At 45.9% G+C, this 20,984-nt stretch overlaps 1 protein-coding gene across 9 annotated transcripts in view; it reads right to left on the reverse strand.

Annotated features, from left to right (window-relative positions):
* zmiz1a (zinc finger, MIZ-type containing 1a) overlaps positions 1-20,984 on the reverse strand; it is a 277,790-nt gene that overhangs the window by 6,075 nt on the left and 250,731 nt on the right. For 5 of the 9 annotated variants that reach the window (XM_055661643.1, XM_055661641.1, XM_055661640.1 and 2 more), the window contains 11 exons: positions 20,476-20,658; positions 20,298-20,372; positions 17,043-17,093; positions 15,175-15,349; positions 14,098-14,278; positions 12,143-12,353; positions 9,397-9,502; positions 6,751-6,911; positions 4,715-4,782; positions 2,690-2,758; positions 1,672-1,919 (listed from right to left, as the gene is read on the reverse strand). In XM_055661643.1, the coding sequence (XP_055517618.1) occupies positions 1,672-1,919; positions 2,690-2,758; positions 4,715-4,782; positions 6,751-6,911; positions 9,397-9,502; positions 12,143-12,353; positions 14,098-14,278; positions 15,175-15,349; positions 17,043-17,093; positions 20,298-20,372; positions 20,476-20,658 (1,528 nt within the window). The remainder of the gene's footprint in view (positions 1-1,671; positions 1,920-2,689; positions 2,759-4,714; positions 4,783-6,750; positions 6,912-9,396; positions 9,503-12,142; positions 12,354-14,097; positions 14,279-15,174; positions 15,350-17,042; positions 17,094-20,297; positions 20,373-20,475; positions 20,659-20,984) is intronic. The other 4 variants (XM_055661647.1, XM_055661646.1, XM_055661644.1 and 1 more) reach the window with 3 other exon arrangements.

The raw sequence follows: 20,984 nt of genomic DNA on the forward strand, positions 1-20,984 counted from the left end.
TCAGTGCACAAGGTGCATCTCACACAGCAAGTCCCCTCCAATAGCACGGGAGAATAGACAATAGACAATAAGTGCAGGAGAAGGCCATTCGGCCCATCGATCCAAATCATATGGTACACAAAAATGCTGGAGAAACTCAGCGGGTGCAGCAGCATCTATGGAGCGAAGGAAATAGGCAACGTTTTGGGCTGAAACCCTTCTTCAAATCATATGCTCCTTTCTCCCCTTTGCAACTCCATACCATTGTAAACTAATTAAGAGGGTGACCAAATTGAATGGGTTCATGTAACACTGTTCAGTTCACAGTCACCTTGAAGAGTTACACCAATTTCTCGATCTTTCCCGTAGATTTGCAAAAAACACCAATTCCAGTTCTTATCCCACTCTCTTTACTCAAAGGAAGCTACGGTTTTTTTTTCTTGGATGGAATTGAATTTCGTCCCCATCGTCAGAGGTCTCTGATCGACACGCCAGAGTGTGAATACTCCTTCAAATCATTTTGTAACTCAGACTATGTTGCCCTTTGTAGTGGCTTGCAATTTCCCTGATGGAGAGTGCGCAGAATCTTTGTCGGAAGGAAATGCAGATGCTGGTTTAAACTGAAGATAGAAACAAAAAGCTGGAGTAACTCAGCGGGACAGATCTACATCTCTGGAGGAGAGGAATGGGTGGTGTTTCGGGCCTGAAGTCAGAAGAAGGGTCTCGACCCAAAACGTCACCTATTCCTTTTCTCCAGAGATGCTGCCTGACCCACTGATTTACTCCAGCTTCTTGTGTCTAATCTGCTGTTTGAGTTTTTGGCTATCAAAGGTAGGATATAAGTCTAGGATCTCAGCCAGGGATTCACGGGGCTGGTCTCTAATGCTCATTTCTCTATCTGATACAGGGATACAAGATGTCAACAATCAAAATACACTCATACTAATGCTTTGACACGTACAAAAGACACATATTAACCGGCAGAATGAAAAATTAAAAAATTGCACAAATACCCGGGCTAAAAAGAACTTAAAATAAAAGGATCTCTTCACAACAGCTTTTTTCAATACCCCAGCAAGCTGGAGAAACGCAATGCTGATGATATGTATGGATGGGGAGGAAATTTTAACGTTATTGTAAAACTTAAAGGCGGCACTGTGGCGGAGTTTAGAGACCCGGGTTCCATCCTGGCTTTGGGTGCTGTCTGTGTGGAGTTTGCACGTTCTCCGGGTGACCGTGTGGGTGCTCCGGTTTCCTCCCACATCCCAAAGACGTGCAGGTTCGCAGGTGAATCGCCCGCTGTGAATTCTATATTGTCCGCGGTGTGCAGGGAGTGGATGCGAAAGTGGGATAACATGGGCTCGGTGGGTCGAAGGGCCTGTTTCCATGCCGTATCTTGGCACAGTGGCGCAGCGGTACAGTTTCGTTAGCGTAACAGCGCCGGAGACCCGGGTTCGATCCTGACTACGGGCGCTTATCTGCACGGAGTTTGTACGTTCTTCCCGTGACCACGTGGCCTTTCTCCGGGTGCTCCGGTTTCCTCCCACACTCCAAACGTACAGCCTTGCATGTTAATTGGCTTTGGTATAAATGTAAATTGTCCCTAGTGTGTGTAGGAGAGTGTTGGCGGGCGGGGATCGCTGGCCGATGGTCCTGTTTACGCCTGGTATCACTAATCTAGTCCAGACTTACCCGGATTGCCGTACTCATTGCCGCTGTTGCCTCCTGGTGGCGGAGGTAGGGATGGGTAGGGCGACGGACCCGGTCCAAGGGCCACGATCATCTCTATCACATTGGGCATTATCATCTGGCTGGGGCTCATTGTCTTAAACCTCTTGGACAGAGGACCATCGGGGTCATCCTTGATGTGAATGTCGGACTTGAGTGGAACTGGCCTCCAGCTGCACGTTGGGTCAATGGTGACCTCTTCAAATTCAGAGCTGAGGCGGGAACCAAAAACAAACAGGATTTAACAAACGCAGAGGGAAAATGTGGAGGGAACTTTAAGACTTTTGCCTCCATCACAGTGAGGAGGTGCCTGGTGAACTCACTGTGGTGGATGTTAATTTGTGTTTACTGTGTGTTTTGTTATTTATTATTATATGTATGGCTGCAGGCAACGACATTTCGTTCAGACCGAAAGGTCTGAATGACAAATAAAGGATCTAATCTAATCTAATCTGTAGCGATACCCAAATATTAAAATATATGTTTCTATTTGGGTCGTAAAATGATGTCTTATCGAGTAAACAATAGCCATTTCATGCTAGGTGTATTCCGGTCTATTATTGTTGCCTGTACCAAGATACAGTGTAAAGGTTTTGCTTGCATTGTGGTGCCATCTGGTGGTTGACCCACATAGATCGAACCCTCGTCAGTCGAGCCAACGATCCTATAGCGAGCAAGATAGTCCACTCGGCGAAAAATGACGTGGAACGGTCATGGGCAGATTCATGGGGTAATTTTCGGCCCCATTTCCGTAACCGGCTTCCGTCTCCGCACCAAAGATCCAGTAGCGGAGCAAAGATACTAGTGCGGAGACGGAAGCCGGTTACGGAAACATCCTCGTAAAAATAAAAGTTCTTTGGGAAAAATCTTCTCCTCAATTTCAGAATTTTAATTTATTAACACAAAACGCATGCACATTTGTTTACACTTATCTAAATACCCACAGGTTGCAAGAAATGCAAGGAATCGAGATCAAACTTACTTTTGGATATTGGAAAGGATGCTCCACATATATTGATCCACTTCAAGACCTTCCAGGAGTGCTGTTTTACTGCAGTGAGTGAAAAGAATATTATTAATGACTCTTTGAAAGCAGAATCATTATTCTGTTACGATATTTTCTGCAATCATTGGATGGTTCCCCACCAAATATTGAGAGGGGTTGGGGGAATGGGAGAAATTGGTTCCATTGTTAGAGCATCCCCAGCTTACGATCAGTAGATAGAATGGGCACAGAAACATTTTACGTGATGGGACTCACTGCTGACATTGATCTAGCTGGGGAATTTAAATTTGGAAGTAAAAAAATCATGAGACGAATAGACGCACACAGAGTCTCTTGCCCAGAGTAGGGGAATCGAGAACTAGAGGGCATAGATTTAAAATGATGGTGGGGGGAAGATTTAATAGGAACCTGAGTGGTAACATTTTCCACACAGATGGCAGTGGGTGTATGGAACAAGCTGCCAGAGGAGGTAGGCGAATTAAATACATAGCTGAAAAGGAGGAACTTTCACAAGTTTTGAGTAAATCAGAATCATACTATACTAGCCAAGTATATTTTGCAAAATACGAGGAATTTCATTTGCCGTACAATAGTACCAATAAAAAGCTACAGAACACACAAAATACATTAGTGAGAGATTAATTAGGGTGGCACAGTGGCGCAACCAGAGAACCGGGTTCGATCCTGAACTCGTGTGCTGTCTGTGTGGAGTTTGCATGTTCTCCCTGTGATGGGGGGAGGGGGAGTTGTTCCAGGCGCCCATTTTCGCCTCGCACCTTAACGACGTCCGTTAATAGGTTGTCAGGTTAATTGGCCTCTGTAGAATTGCCTATCGTGTGTTGGAGGTGGTGAGAAAGTGGGATAACACAGCCCTCTGTGGCAATGAGTTCCACAAATCAAGTAGTTCCCACTCACCTCCTTTCTAAAACAGGGCCCTTTAATTCTGAGGCTGTGACCTCTGGTCCTAGACTCTCCCACTAGTGGAATCATCCTCTCCACATCCACTCTATCCAGGCCTTTCATTATTCAGTAAGTTTCAATGAGGTCCCCCCTCAACCTTCTAAACTCCAGCGAGTACAGGCCCAGTGCCGACAAACGCTCATCATATGCTAACCCACTCATTCCTGGAAACATTCTTGTAAACATCCTCTGGACCCTCCCCAGAGCCAGGACACCCTTCCTCCGATATGGGGCCCAAATTTGCTCACAGTACTCAAAATGCGGCCTGACCAGTGCCTTATAGAGCCTCAGCGTTGCATCTCTGAACAGTGAGAGTCCTATAATCACAATGGGAGGTCTATAATCACCATCGAGAGCATCCTTACCAACTGCATCACAGTATGGTATGGCAACTGCTCTGTCTCCGACCGGAAGGCATTGCAGAGGGTGGTGAAAATTGCCCAACGCATCACCGGTTCCTCGCTCCCCTCCATTGAGTCTGCCCAAAGCAAGCGCTGTCTGCGGAGGGCGCTCAGCATCGCCAAGGACTGCTCTCACCCCAACCATGGACTGTTTACCCTCCTACCATCCGGGAGGCGCTACAGGTCTCTCCGTTGCCGAACCAGCAGGTCGAGGAACAGCCTCTTTCCGGCGGCTGTCACTCTACTAAACAACGTACCTCGGTGACTGCCAATCACCACCCAACCCCGGACACTTATTATTATTTATTCAAATCGTTTGCTATGTTGCTCTTCCAGGGAGATGCTAAATGCATTTTATTGTCTCTGTACTGTACACTGACAATGACAATTAAAATTGAATCTGAATCTGAATCTGAATAATTGTGACCATTGACAGCAATCAGCTGACACTGGACCGACACTAACATTGCATTTTAAGGGATGATTTAAGAAACAAATGTAGCTCACAGGACTGTAATGTCGGGTCCCATTATGCCCCAGGATTAAATACAACATGGTGACACTGGTAACACCACCCCAGAGCAACGCCCATGGGCAATGGCGAACATTTCTCAAGGTTCACCAAAGTAACGTCACTTACTTGCATACAGGACATCGCCAGGTTCCTCTCTCACAGTTCAGCTGTAGGTATGATTCCAAATCAAAGCACTGTGGTGGCAGGGGAACACAAGGGCCAAGAGTCAGGGTGTTTCATTGCCACAAGTACCAGGTAGAACAATAACATTCTAACTTGTGCAGCACAACAGAATATGTGATCATAGTTCACTATATATACAGTCTAACACGACTGGAGTCCTCCAACCCTGGAGACACCCATGGTCAGCCATCACCCAAAGGGGCCTATGAAGAAGAACAGACTAACAACAGTTAGACATAGCTCTTAGGGCTAACAGAATCAAGGGATACGGGGAGAAGGCAGGAACGGGGTACTGATTGGGGATGATCAGCCATGATCACATTGAATGGTGGTGCTGGCTCGAAGGGCCGAATGGCCTACTCCTGCACCTATTTTCTGTTTCTATAGTAAACAAAAAAATAAAACCAGTGTGTGTATCTATATATATATATATATATATAGTTTTCTCCATAGTGTTTTTTTGGGTTTTTTTTGGTCATTGTTTTGATGTGTATGTTTGAGTGTGCATGCGCACGCACGCACACACATGCACAAACACACACACGCACACACACACACACACGCACACACATACACGCACGCACACACACAAACACTCGCACACACGCATGCACACATGCCAGACACACGCGCATACATATGTACACACACATGCATGCACACATACACACACACACACAAACACACACACACACACACACACACACACACACACACACACGCATACACGCACACATACACACACACACGCACACATACACACACACGCGCACACACACATGCACACGCACACACATACAGAAATAAACCATAATAATGCAAAAAAACTCAATGGAGAATGCCCAATTAATCTGGCCTTATGTTGGGCACAGCTATGGTGGACCAAAGGCATGTTGCTGTACTGTTATACGTTCTATGTATTCTAGCTTGGTACAGTGTCTGGAACATTAACCATGCTAAGCCCATCAGCAGGTCTTTCGTACTATAGCTTCCACGTAGTCAAACTACAACCACAAGTTCATGTTTAAAATGATAAAGCTTATTTTCAGTCCTTCCTTTAATCATTAAACAAACAGTGGTGCATCGGGGAGAGTTGCAGCCTCACAGCGCCAGAGACTCGGGTTCGATCCTGACTACGGGAGTTGTCTGTATGGAATTTGTACGTTCTCCCCGTGATCTGTGTGCATTTTATCCGAGATCTTCGGTTTCCTCCCACACTCCAAAGACGTACGGGTTGTATGTTAATTGGCTTTGTAAATGTAAACAATTGTCCCTAGTGTGTGTAGGACAGTGTTAGTGTGCGGGATCACTGGTCGGCGCCGACACGGTGGGCCTGCTTCCACGCTGTATCTCGAAACTAAATTAAAACACTTACAAATAGGATTGTGCTGGTAACATAGAAACATAGAAATTAGGTGCAGGAGTAGGCCATTCGGCCCTTCGAGCCTGCACCGCCATTCAATATGATCATGGCTGATCATCCAACTCAGTATCCCGTACCTGCCTTCTCTCCATACCCCCTGATCCCTTTAGCCACAAGGGCCACATCTAACTCCCTCTTAAATATAGCCAATGAACTGGCCTCAACTACCCTCTGTGGCAGAGAGTTCCAGAGATTAACCACTCTCTGTGTGAAAAAAGTTCTTCTCATCTCGGTTTTAAAGGATTTCCCCCTTATCCTTAAGCTGTGACCCCTTGTCCTGGACTTCCCCAACATCGGGAACAATCTTCCTGCATCTAGCCTGTCCAACCCCTTAAAGAATTTTGTAAGTTTCTATAAGATCCCCTCTCAATCTCCTAAATTCTAGAGAGTATAAACCAAGTCTATCCAGTCTTTCTTCATAAGACAGTCCTGACATCCCAGGAATCAGTCTGGTGAACCGTCTCTACACTCCCTCTATGGTAGAAGTCGATCCCTGGCTAAAACCTCCTTTCAACACACACACAGACACCAAAGGGCAAGAGGTGAGTTTGGTTACCTGTACATGTTTACAATCATGGCCTCTTGCTGGAAGTTGAATTCTCCTGAAGGTGATGGGACACTTCAGAGACACCTTGATGGCCGTCTGCTCCACTCCATCCTCCCCATTCAATGTGGCCCCACCAGAGGATGCTGCCACGCTGCTGAAGTTCCTCTTTACTGGTGAACGAGACGGAAGGCAAGGGGTTAACTATGGTGCCAGGCACAGGCCCACTCACAATACTCCCTCACATCTAGCTTAGCCGACCAACCAACGCCCAGAGATTCCAGGAGTCATTTTTCAATTCAGTGCAACAGCTCTCGAAGCCCATCCTGATGTGGGAGTCTCTCCAAAAACCACGATAACCCTCGAGTGTTGTTTCACCAGGGCGGCACGGTGGCGCAGCGGTTAAAGCCGCTACCTCACAGCGCCAGTGACCCGGGTTCGATCCTGACCTCGAGTGCTATTTGTGTGGGGTTTGCACGTTCTTCCCATGACCGCTTGCGTTTCTACCCACATCCCAAAGGCGTGCAGGTTCGTAGGTTAATTGTCCGTCTCTGTAAATTGCCCCTCATTGGTAGGGAGTGGGTGAGAAAGTGGGATAGTGAAAGAGTTAAGGGCCTGTCCCACGAGCATGCGACCTGCATGCGGCAAGCGTGACATAAAGGGCCAGTACCACCAGCATGCGCCTGCGGGCCGGCAGGCCGTCGTAGCGTGAAATCTTTAAACACGATCCGTTTTCAGAGCCCCGCGCGATGTCGGGACCAGCTCTGCACAACACCATATAGCTCTGGCAATCGAAGTGGGACCGGCCCCTGTGAGGCCGTATGGCTCAAGCAACCACGTTAGCTTGCCGCATGGAGTCGCATGCTGGTGGGACCGGCCCTTTAGGTCGCGCTTGCCGCATGGAGTCGCATGCTGGTGGGACCGGCCCTTTAAGTCGCGCTTGCCGCATGGAGTCGCATGCTCGTGGGAATCGATTGTTGTCATATTTAGGCTTTCCTGTTGTAAAAAGCCAATTGTGTTGCACGATGGGATTTGGCCAAAATCATCATGACAAGGTTTTTTTTTTAACGCAAGTTGAATAGTTCACCGCTCTCTTATAAGTTTTTTTAATGTAAGTTGAAGAGCTTAATCAGATAAGAAGGGGCCAGTGGATGCCATTGGGATGACTGGCCTTTGGCCAAGAGTGAAAAACAACTCCATATTTGGAGGTGGCCGATGGTTCCTGGTACATTGGGTCAAAGGTCAAAGGTCAAAAACTTTATTTGCCATTTGTGCTTACACACACATAGGAACTCTTGTGCGGTTGTTCAGAGTCAAGTCAAGTCAAGTTAAAAATACACACAGAAGACACATAACCTCATGCAATTGGTATTAAGTCTGTAGGTATATTAATCCCTGTTTTCTGGTATTTCTGTGTGTGTGCTGCTGGTGTACTCAGATGTAAAACTGTTGCCTCTGGGTCTCTAGGTCCACACCCATCACAGACGTTAAAATGAATGCTATGTATGGTCTTAAGAATTTGTACTTTGTCTATTTTTAAGGTGAACCTTTTCAATAGCATAGAACTAATGTGACTGGACGGCATGGACTCAGCGGGCCAAAGGGCCTGTTTCCGTGCTGTATCTGTAAACCAAACGATTCTTCAGTCAGGTGTACGAGGCTGAGATTACCCTGTGTCAGGGTGTGTGTTTTAACAAATAGATATAGAGAATGCATGCTGATGTGAAAATGGAGTCTGTATTAAATTAAAAAAAAAAAAGAAAGGTTCCTGATACTGAACAGGGTGCAGTTTTGGTCTCCTAATCCGAGGAAAGACATTCTTGCAATAGAGGGAGTACAGAGAAGGTTCACCAGACTGATTCCTGGGATGTCAGGACTTTCATATGAAGAAAGACTGGATAGACTCGGCTTGTACTCGCTGGAATTTAGAAGATTGAGGGGGGATCTTATAGAAACTTACAAAATTCTTAAGGGGTTGGACAGGCTGGATGCAGGAAGATTGTTCCCGATGTTGGGGAAGTCCAGAACAAGGGGTCACACAGTTTAAGGATAAGAGGGAAATCTTTTAGGACTGAGATGAGAAAATCATTTTTTACACAGAGAGTGGTGAATCTGTGGAATTCTCTGCCACAGAAGGTAGTTGAGGCCACACAGTTCATTGGCTATATTGAAGAGGGAGTTAGATGTGGCCCTTGTGGCTAAAGGGATCAGGGGGTATGGAGAGAAGGCAGGGACGGGATACTGAGTTGGATGATCAGCCATGATCATATTGAATGGCGGTGCAGGCTCGAAGGGCCGAATGGCCTCTACTCCTGCACCTAATTTCTATGTTTCTATTTGTGCAGATCCCACCTGTTTCATTCTGCGACACCATGCGTACTAGATTTTCACATTTTTTGATTTTATGGTGGGTGCATAATTATATATTAGTTTCATTTTTTAACATATGTTGATTTAAAATTATATATTAGTTTCATTTTTTAACATATGTTGATTTTAAACCTTTATACATCACCCCTTGCGTGTGGGGGGTGGATGAGAAAGTGGGATAACATAGAACTACCAGTGTGAGTGGGTGGTCGATGTGGACTCGGGTGAAGCTGTCACTAGCCCCGTCGTTGATTCACAAGAACAGGAATCTCAGCTGCAGGGACCTACTTTTCGTGATGCAATGTTCGGCGGGTAGCAGCCTCTTCTTCAACAAGCCTTGGAGGACGGATCGGACGGATGGTCTGTGGACCAACTGAAGTACAAACAGGTGCGACTGCAAAAAAGACAGCATACAAGGTCGGTCAGGACAGCACCAGTCTCATCTCCAGCAGAAATTACAGTGACCTCAAGTTGCTGGACAACTCACCCAGAGACGACACTATACATAAACTATAAATCCATACCTACAGCAGAGACACGAGGTAAAGAGTCCCCAACACAAAACGTCACCTATCCATGTCCTCCACAGATGCTGCCTGACCCGTTGAGTTACTCCAGCTCTCTTTGATAGCAATTCATTCCAAAGCAAACCAAAAAATATAGAAGTGTGAAAACGCACACCTCCAGATTCAGGGACAGTTTCTTCCCAGCTGTTATCAGGGAGGTGAACCTGTTTCTTCCCAGCTTTTATCAGACATGTGAACCATCCTACCAACAATAGAGGAAGATCCTGAGCTACGATCCACCCCACTGGAGACCCTCGGACTATCTTTGATCGGACTTTACATTGCACTAAACGTTATTCCCTATATCATGTATATATTTGTACACTGTGGATGGCTCGATTGTAATCATGTGTTGTCTTTCTGCCGACTGGTTAGCATGCAACAAAAGCTTTTCACTGTACACGTGACAATAAACTGAACTCATATTCTCACCAGTACTCTCAAGGGGAATTGGTGGCAAGCAATAAATATTTCCTTGCAAATATTGCACAAGGGATTAAATAGATACATTTATTTATTTGAATACTAAGCTTTGTGGATCCTCTAAATGCCAAACAAACAAAGCTGCACTTTGTGAAATTTATATAAGGCTGCCTCAACTAACAATGCTAATGTAAGCTGGAGTGATAAATGGGTAATGACTCTGTCATTGAAGAATGGAGACACAGACACCCTTTTATTTATTTTCCCATATACAATACCTCCAATCTTCCCCTTTCCATATCAATTTCAGGTTTAGTTTATTGTCACGTGTACCGAGGTACAGTGAAAAGCTTTTGTTGCGTGCTAACCAGTCAGCAGAAAGACAATACATGATTACAATCGAGCCATTTACAGTGTGCAGATACATGATAAGGGAATAACGTATAGTGCAAGGTAAAGCCAGCAAAGTCCAATCAAGGATAGTTCGAGGGTCACCATAGTAGTTCAGCACTGCTCTCTGGTTGTGGTAGGATGGTTTAGTTGCCTGATAACAGCTGGGAAGAAACTGTCCCCGAATCTGGAGGTGTGCGTTTTCACATTTCTGTACCTTTTTGCCTGACAGGAGAGGGGTGATGAGTGAGTGACCAGGGTGCGACTGGTCCTTGATGATGCTGCTGGCCTTGCCAAGGCAGCGTGAGGTGTAGATGGAGTCAATGGAAGGGAGGCTGGTTTGTGTGATGGGCTAGGCTGCTTGGACAATTCGCGGCAATTTGCTGTGGTCTTGGATGGGCAGGTGACCAAGTTCACGAGATGTAGAAGAGATGGTCACTCCAACCCCTTAGCACTGCACCGTCTGATTTTATTGTATTAGATGTAAATAAATAATTTCACTGTACATTGGGGACTAGAGGGCCTGAGCTACAGGGAGAGGTTGAGCAGGCTAGGAGCGCAGGAGGATGAGTGGGTGTTCGTATAGAGGGGTATTAAATTATGAGAGGAATGGATCGGGTAGACACACAGAGTCTCTTGCCGACACTAAGCCAATCGAGAACCAGAGGCCACTGGTTTAAGGTGAAGGGGGAAGGATTTAATAACAATTTGAGGGGTAACTCTTTCAATCAGAGGTTGGTGGGTGTATGGAACGAGAGGAGGTAGTCGAGGCAGGTCCTATTGCAACTTTCAAGCCAGGTACATGGATAGAGAATGGACAATAGGCAATAGGTGCAGGAGTAGGCCATTCGGCCCTTCGAGACAGCACCGCCATTCAATGTGATAATGGCTGATCATCCCCAATCAATACCCCGTTCCTGCCTTCTCCCCATATCCCCTGACTCCGCTATTTTTAAGAACCCTAGGGCAGGTTTGGTAGGTGGGACTAGTATAGTTTGGTAGGTGGGACGGCATCACTTCCTGGTTCGGGAGCTGCAAGGCGCACGAACGGCACCAACTAGACAGGATAGTGAAGACCGCCAGCAGGATTATTGGTGCTCCACTCCCTTTCCTGCTGGACATATACAGGAAGAGATGTATCAGCAGAGCCATCTCCATCATCAAAGACCCCTACCACCCATCGCATCACATATTCTCCATCCTGCCATCTGGGAAGAGGTACAGGAGCATTAGCTGCAAAACCAGCAGGATGCTCCTCAGCTTCTTCCCACAGGCTATAAGACTGATAAATGGACTTTGCCCCCTGCCAAAGTATCGCGCACCAACCACCAACCTGGACACACTGCAGCAGAGCCACTGTCGTGCCGCTGCCGATCGGAAAGCCTGTTGAATGTTTAGTAGAGTGTTTAATTTGTTCATGATATATGTATTTTTATTTCTATTTATTTTTCATGTACACTGAATGGACACTGGTTGAGCAACGTTTTTTTGTTTCCTCTGGGTATGTGAATACTCAGGAAATGACAATAAAGATATACAATACAATATAGATGGGACATGTTGGCCGGTGTGGGCAAGGTGGGCCGAAGGGCCTGTTTCCATGCTGTTAGACTCTATGACTCTAAGACAGGTGCGTAAGTAATGTACACACTTACACAGCAACAGGCGGTGACGGTGATCTGGATGGTGTTCCTCCCTGGTTGGCAGACGTGCTTTAGATGCAGGGGCTTGTGCGACGTCTTGTTGTCCCCTCGTTCGATGGTGAGGGGCGTGGCGTTCACACTGACCTGCACGGACGCTGGCCAGTTGGTGTTCATCTGCCTGTCCTCATGGTGGTAGCACTTGAACTGAAGCTCCAGGTCAGACCTGAAATTGGACGACATTGGTTCAAAAGTTTGTGACAGGAGCAGGATTAGGCCATTCGGCCCATCATCCATCATGTCTACTCTGTCGGTACACAAAAATGCTGGAGAAACTCCGCGGGTGCAGCAGCATCTATGGAGCGAAGGAAATAGGCGACGTTTCGGGCTGAAACCCTTCTTCAGACTGATGTAAGTCTACTCTGTTGTTCAATCATGGCTGATCTATCTCTCCCTCCAAACCCCATTCTCCTGCCTTCTCCCCATAACCCTTGACCACCGACAATGTATCTTTCATTGTCTTAAAAATATCCAATGTCTTGGCCTCCACAGCGTTCTGTTCTGGTCAATGCAAGTGGAACATGGACTACAATACAGGTACATACACTTCAACCCACAGTGAACATGAAGCCAAGATAAACTAATCCCCTCTGCCTGCATGTGTCCATATCCATTCCCTGCTTACCCTTGTGGCCATTTGAAATCCTCTTAAACGCTAGTATTATATCTGCCTCCACCACCACCCCTGGCAGTTCATTCCAGGCCGCCGCTACTCTCTGTGTAAAAAAACTTGCCCCGCATATCTCCTTAAATCGGACGTAACCCCGGAAAAGGGGCAAGCAGTTGTCCATAATGTTGCACGGGCTTGAGGTTTACAAGTTGCAGGAGTAGAATCAGTATGGAAACAGGCCCTTCGGCCCACCACTAGTTCTATGCTATCCCAATTCCAAATCCTACACACAAGGGGCAATTTTACTGAAGCTAATTAACCTTCAAACCCACACGTCTTTGGAGTGTGGGAGGAAACCGGAGCGCCCGGAGGAAACCCACGCAGTCACAGGTAGAAGGTACAAACTCTGCACAGACAGCACCCGTAATCAGGATCGAACCGGGGTCCCTGGTGCAGTAAGGCAGCAACTCTAGCGCTGCGCCCTAGCCATGCCGACCGACCCTTCATGCTCCTCTAGGCATGCAGGTGCAGCAGGCAGTAAAGAAAGCGAATGGCATGTTGGCTTTCATAGCAAGAGGATTTGAGTCTAGGAGCAGAGAGGTTCTACTGCAGTTGTACAGGGTCTTGGCGAGACCACACCTGGAGTATTGCGTACAGTTTTGGTCTCCAAATCTCAGGAAGGACATTATTGCCATAGAGGGAGTGCAGAGACGGTTCACCAGACTGATTCCTGGGATGTCAGGACTGTCTTATGAAGAAAGACTGGATAGACTTGGTTTACACTCTCTAGAATTTAGGAGATTGAGAGGGGATCTTATAGAAACTTACAAAATTCTTAAGGGGTTGGACAGGCTAGATGCAGGAAGATTGTTCCCGATGTTGGGGAAGTCCAGGACAAGGGGTCACAGCTTAAGGATAAGGGGGAAATCCTTTAAAACCGAGATGAGGAGAACTTTTTTCACGCAGAGAGTGGTGAATCTCTGGAACTCTCTGCCACAGAGGGTAGTTGAGGCCAGTTCATTGGCTATATTTAAGAGGGAGTTAGATGTGCCCCTTGTGGCCAAGGGGATCAGGGGGTATGGAGAGAAGGCAGGTACGGGATACTGAGTTGGATGATCAGCCATGATCATATTAAATGGCGGTGCAGGCTCGAAGGGCCGAATGGCCTACTCCTGCACCTAATTTCTATGTTTCTATGTTTCAAACACAGTGTGGGTTTATTGATAAATTAATAGGTGTAACATCCAATAATCTGACACCACCCAAAATTATCCCAGCGCCCTGTTGCGTTGTAACTCACCTCCACATCAGGGTCTGGTGCACAGACTGGCGCAGGTGGAAGACATGGTTGCTGACCGCTAGGTTGTGTTCCAGTCGGAAAGGCTCCAACACCACTCCGTCCCTCACTGGGAAGGTCAGTCGCAGCTCGTCGGCAGCTGCGACCAAAGAGGGAGAGAAAGTGTCAACTTTCCCTTTAGTATCTGTGGTACAGCAAATCGCATGGTCACTAGTGTGTCACCGTTTGCACATCAAGCCGCGAGCCAGCTCAAATCACCCGCTGGCTCGGCTGAGTGAGGTCTCACAGAATTACCAATGTCCCAAGACTGGGAAAACTAAGCTACACAAATTATCCCGACAACCTCAATACACTTCACTCCTTTGCAATCTATAATGTTGCACGCGTTTGACGTTTATAGGTTATGGGAGCAGATTTGGACCATTAGCAGAATTAGCGTGGAAACAGACCCTACGGCCCACCGAGTCTGCGCCAACCACTAGTTCGATGTCCCACATCCAACAAACTAGGGGCAATTTTATCGAAACCAATCGACCTTCAAACCTGCATGTCTTTGGAGTGTGGGAGGAAACCGGAGCACCCGGAGAAAACCCACGCAGTCACAGGGAGAACACACAAACTTTGCACATGCAGCTCCCGTAGTCAGGATCGAACCCGGGTCCCTGGCGCTATGAGGCAGCAACTCTACCGCTGTGCCATTGTACCACCTTCCCTTCAGACCCCTTTCAAACACAGCGAGTTTATTAATGCATTAATAGGAGTAACATTGAAAAGTCCATAATATAATCGGCCACCCCCAAACTCTGTGCTGGATCAATGAAATTTTCTCATTTCTTTGAACGCCAATGTATTATTCATCTGCTTGGAGAAGTGTTCCATATATTGGTTACACCTGGCGATCGTGGTTCTAAATATACTTCTCACTGAGGTTTGACCTCAGTGTACAAAGGTTAATGGTTGTGAACAATGTTGTACCACAAAGGAAGTGAGATTTGCAGAGTTAAGTTCCACTGCATTGCAAACTCTTGCATTGCTTGCCAAAACTCTTTTTGCATTTGTCGTTGCTGTTGTCCAACTCACTTGGAAGAGGCGGTGGCGGCAAGGAGCTCAGGTTGGGTTTTATGTCGGGTGGGAATGGAGGCTTAACGTCCTGGTTTGGAGACAGGTACGGCGGGATACTGCTTCCTGGAGTCATAGGTGGAGTGGGGTTTCCCGGTACCGGAGAATGTGGGTAACTCGCCACAGACCTCGGGGGCTAAAAGAGAAAAGAAAAGAGTGACGGGGAGATGTATTGATTCATTGGAATAGCATGCACTTTCATGCACCATGGCTGGAGTCAATTATCATAACATGCAGAAAAGTTAACACATTTTAATCCACTCAAACTATGATCAATCTTTGCAGTTCCCAAAATCTTGTCGATAGTTGATTTTGTTCAGACATAAGAGTAAGCTACTGTATTGGGTGGAACTGGACCTTTTCCCCCTTCATCCACAATAGGCCTCCACCAGTATCTAACAGTACAATCCATTATAAAGAGGTCCCGCTCCCATTAATCACACTCCATTTATAACATAGTCAGCTGGAAAGGAGAGACACTTCAGACCTAGCAACTTTCCACTGCCTGAGACTGCTCTTGGGCCAGTCAGACCAACCATTCCAGCAAACCCTAAATATACGATTGGAACTATTTCAGTATTGACTATGGAATTTCTTAATATTTTGATACGACATTTAAGGAGTTGGCTCAACAATATGGTTTCTGCATTGTGAAGAATGGCGTTAAAAAAAAATTAATCATCTTTCAAAAAAGTTTTTGAACTGACTAAATTAATCCCTGGGCATGCAAAGTTTTTTTAATCTAGACCTCTGCATTTCAGTTTCTTGCTTCTGAGCTCCAGGAAGACTCTTGTATAAGTTCTGCTATGAGATCTTCACATCAACCCCGACTCCACTTTGAAACTTTCCCCTGATCTCTGAATCTTAGAAACATAGAAATTAGGTGCTGGGTGTAGGCCATTCAGCCCTTCGAGCCTGCACCACCATTCAATATGATCATGGCTGATCATCCAACTCAGTATCCCGTACCTGCCTTCTCTCCATACCCCCTGATCCCTTTAGCCACAAGGGCCACATCTAACTCCCTCTTAAATATAGCCAATGAACTGTGGCCTCAACTACCTTCTGTGGGAGAGAGTTCCAGAGATTCACCACTCTCTGTGTGAAAAACATTTTTCTCATCTCAGTCCTAAAAGATTTCCCCCTTATTCTTAAACTGTGACCCCTTGTTCTGGACTTCCCCAACATCGGGAACAATTTTCCTGCATCTAGCCTGTCTAACCCCTTAAGAATTTTGTAAGTTTCTATAAGAGCCATCTTGAGCCATCTTCAACCATTACACTGAGATCTTCCTACCATTGGGCAAACAAACATCTTTTTTTTAAAACCAAACAGGTGGTGAGAACTTCTCTGGAAGATCAGAGTGGGCATCATTTCACAAGAAACCTGATCCATTCCTATGTCATCCCCAGAAACCCGTGTAACATGAGAGATGTTTCAAGGAAAGTCGCCCCTCCATCTCCACTCATTCCCAACCCTGGAGATAGGGAAACCTATCTGCCAAAGTCTCCTAGTGGGTGAGACCTTCATGTTGAGACACTGTGGACTATGATCACCCTTAACTCAGCCCAATATCCTACCCTAGAAATCGCAACCTCTCCAATTTTTTCAAAAATAGTTTAAACATCTAGAAAATTACTATCAATACATTCTTTTGGAAATATTAATACTCAAAGGTGGTTGAAAAATGTCAGCTATGTAACTGAACAGATATCAGCCGTCTATTTGTTTAATTAACAAAAAAAGTTTTTTATTTTTTTATTTTTTTAAAAGCAGTTTATTTTTGTCTAATGTGTGGAGTAGGGTCAGTAAGAACAATGTAATCTTACTTTGGTTTCTTTTCCACTCCCAGCATTTGTGATGGAGAGACAGAGAGGACACTACCAGGCAGTCAGCGATCACAAGAGGATGGGACGGTATCCAATTAGTGTTGGTTAGTAATGAAAAACAGAATTGGCAGGTTTACTGTTCTGCAAAAAATGTGCTCTTCTCAACATTGTTAAACCCTAGCTAAAGCAAAGTCATTGCTTTCCGTACGTGATATAACCTTTAGAAAAAGTCATCGATAAAGCATTAGGGAACCCTCTGAGCGGGCCAGTGTATTCCCACATACTAAGCCACAGAGTGGTCATCGAACGATGCTGTGGTTCGCTCATATGGTTCACTGTCCAAGGAGTTAAAAAAAAAAAAACATGGGAGTATGAAAAGCAAAAATGTTTGGGTTGAGAGCATGTGCATGTGGAGAGACTGTATGTCAATTGGATTAAAAAAAAAATAGGATGATTATGAATTGGGGAACAATGATACTCGTCAAGTTAGAGGGAAAGGAATATGTTCAGGGAATCTAAGCTGTGGTTCAAAAAGTACCAGTAACTCAACGAGACCAAAATAAATGTCCCAAATGCTAGGCAGAAAAACGAAGATAATTTTTATCTAGTGATATGGAACTGCGATTAGAAGTCCAACCCTTGCAGAGCAACTTGATGGATCAATGTTACCGAACAAATAAATCTATAGCTGTCCCTTCATTCACGTCTATCCATCACAACTATTTTGTGTTACAGTTCATGAGGGAAACACAAAGTGCTGGAGGAACTCAGTGCATCAGGCAGACCGTGGGGGGAAGTACAGAGTCTTGTCTTGGGTTGAGACCATTCTTCAAGCCTGACCCAAAATGTCACCTTCAGCCCGAAGAAGGGTCCTGACCCAAAACATCACTTGCTCATTCTTCCCTCCACAGATGCTGCCTGGCCCGCTGGGGTCCTCCAGCACTTAAGTGTTTTGCTCACGATCCCAACGCCTGCAGTTCCTTGTGTCTCTGGATCATAGTTCATCCTGGACTTGACAACCACTCTAACCATTGTTGACACTCACACTCACTGGGAAAATGGATTCATTTACAAGTGGAACTCCGGAAAAGTGATAATCAACAGTGAATGAAACATGTCAAGAGACAGAAGCAACAAAAGCATGCAAAATATATTTTGGTTTTCAAAAATAAAATCACCAGCAGTGATTCGTAGGAAATATTACAGATATATACCCAAGATGACGATACCTACCTGGATGGTTTAGTGATGGAGTGAGATGCAAACACCACCATGCAAAAACTTAAAATATTTAGTTTATGTTCAATAAAAACTGTTAGTCTCTTCTTGTGTCGACATGTGATTCAAAAACAAAACAGCAAGAAAGAGTGAGAGTGGCTGAATGGGTGATGGTTACATGGTTTAAAATGGCGGTCTTGGGGGTGGGCAAAGGGGCGTTGGGGATGACTGGACTGGCAATGTTTACTGCTGATGTACGTGGCCAGCTTTCTCCAATTCATCATCTGGGAGAAGGTACAGGAGTCTGAAAACGGTGACCACCAGGTTGAATAAAAACCCAGTCCCCAAACCACCAGGACCCTTGCACACTATACATCTCTAACCTCAACTGTGGTGCCACAAAGGACCAGGTATTGGGGTTATGAATTGACCAGATTTTGTTTGGTTTATGTTATCTAAGTGTATTGTGTTTGCAGGCCTGTTAAGATGCTGCAGGTATGAATTTCATTGTTCTGTTTAGTTTTTTAAATTTAGTTTAGAGATACAGCGCGGAAACCTAACCGGGTCCGCGCCGACCAGCGATCCCCGCACACTAACACCACCCTCCACCCACTAGGGACAATGTTTACATTTACACCAAGCCAATTAACCTACAAACCTGCACGTCTTTGGAGTGTGGGAGGAAACCGAAGATCTTGGAGAAAACCCGGTCAGGTCGCGGGGAGAACGTGCAAACTCCGTACAGACAGCGCCCGTATTCGGGATTGAACCCGGGTCTCTGGCGCTGTGCGGCAGCAATTGTACTGCTGTGCCACCCTGCTGCCCAGTTACATTTGGTGGTACTACAATCTTCAGCCAACAAGTGTTTGGAATAGGTGGTGTAATATTGTGGCAGGGAGAGAGCTGGAGCAGGGAGGAAGGTCAGACAGTGGGGTCTTTTTTTCCAACATTCACACTGGTTTTCACTAACTCAGATTCAGATTCAGATTCAATTTTAATTGTCATTGTCAGTGTACAGTACAGAGACAACAAAATGCATTAAATTGAATTTAAGTTTACTAAATGCCATGGTGGGATTTGAACTCAGTCTCAGGATCAATGGTCCAGAACTCTGGTTGCTAGTCCAGTGAGTTGACCACTATGCTACTCATAGGACTAGCGCCATAACTCCGGCTGCCAGGGTGGGCTAGTCTAAAGTCAGGTCTCTGGTTTGACAATGAAGGCTCCTGGTGGGCAGTGGGAACATCTCAATCAGGTCCAGCAAGAGTCATTCAGTGGGAAGTGTGGCGTTGTGGTGTGTTGGGGTGCCAGTTGTATGAATGGAAATCTCAAACAGCTTTGCCTTCTTCCCAATTCAGATTTCCGAATGACATGGGGGAAAAAAACCCAGGAAGTGCTGGAGTAACTCAGCGGGCCAGGCAGCATCTCTGGAGGACATGGGCAGGCCACGTTTCAGGTCAGGTTCCTTCTTCAGACATCCCGACCGCAAAAACCGTTGCCTACCCTTGAGCCTCAGAGACGCTGCTGACCCTCTGAGTTACCGCTCCACAGTATTTTCTGTCCCTTGCGTCTCTGAATGAAATTCAATGTTGGCCAGTTTAAAGAATGAACCCAAACCGTACACAACTCTAGTTGCAAACAACTCGAATCTTACATCCCATTTGAATCATTTACTGTGTTATGTTTACAAGGGGCAATTTACAGAGGCTAATACCCAATTGACCCTTGGGGATGTGTGTGTGGGGGGGGGGGAAACTGGAGCACCCGGAGGAAACCCACGCGGTCACAGTGAGTACATGCAAACTCCACACAGACAGCACCGGAGGTCAGGATCGAACCCGGGCCTCTGAAGCTGTGAGGCAGCAGCTCTACCCGCTGCGCCACTTGAGCCGCTGTGTAATGGAGTGGACTAAGGTCAAGTGTCGAGAGTCATTCTCTGGTTGAGTGGGGAGGGTGAAGGGGGGCAGACGCTGAGTTACTACACAGCTGGATTCAGAAGCTGCATAAACAAGAGCCATCCCTCTCTCTAGTACTTACCCCATTCAGGCTACTTTGACTGTAGGTATATCCACTTCCAGCAAAGCTGCTGTTCTGCCCGTTGAACTGTTCTGCCTGTTGGAGGTGGGTTTGGAAGAGACAAGCAAATGACAGTCAAAGCCCAACTCCACACAAGCACAGAGACAAACCAACGACAGATCGGCGGAAGAATGGTTACCTTGTAATACTGAGGCATGTTGACAGGCTGAGGCGGATATTGGCCTGTGCTTTGCTGGCCTGGCATCCTCTGTCCATGGTAGGTGGGTGATGTGATGGGCCTCTGTGAGTTGGCAGCAGGGTACTGCCCAGCCTGACTGGGGAACTGGCTGCTGGGCCCGTACTGCTGGGCTCCATAAGTTGGCTATGGTAAGACAGAGGCAGCGTGAGATCACTTGCCCGGCGCGGAACAAAAACAGACAGCAAATCCTTTGGGAGGAAAGCTACAACCAATCTATTTTTTTTAAGTTATTTTATTTTATTAGAAGTACAATCATATGGCACCAAAGTGCCTAATATATATTTTCATAATACATTTTATGCACAGCTTCTAATTTTTTTTTTTGTTACAATAAAGAAAAATAAGAATAAGAAAAATAAATTAGATAGTAATGGATGAATGAAGAATGTTGAAGAAAAGAAAATAGGAAAGAGAATTAAAAAAAAAAAATTCTTTATGTACAACTACTA

Source organism: Leucoraja erinacea, chromosome 34 (genome assembly GCF_028641065.1).
Source record: "Leucoraja erinacea ecotype New England chromosome 34, Leri_hhj_1, whole genome shotgun sequence".
Classification (NCBI taxonomy): domain Eukaryota; kingdom Metazoa; phylum Chordata; class Chondrichthyes; order Rajiformes; family Rajidae; genus Leucoraja; species Leucoraja erinaceus.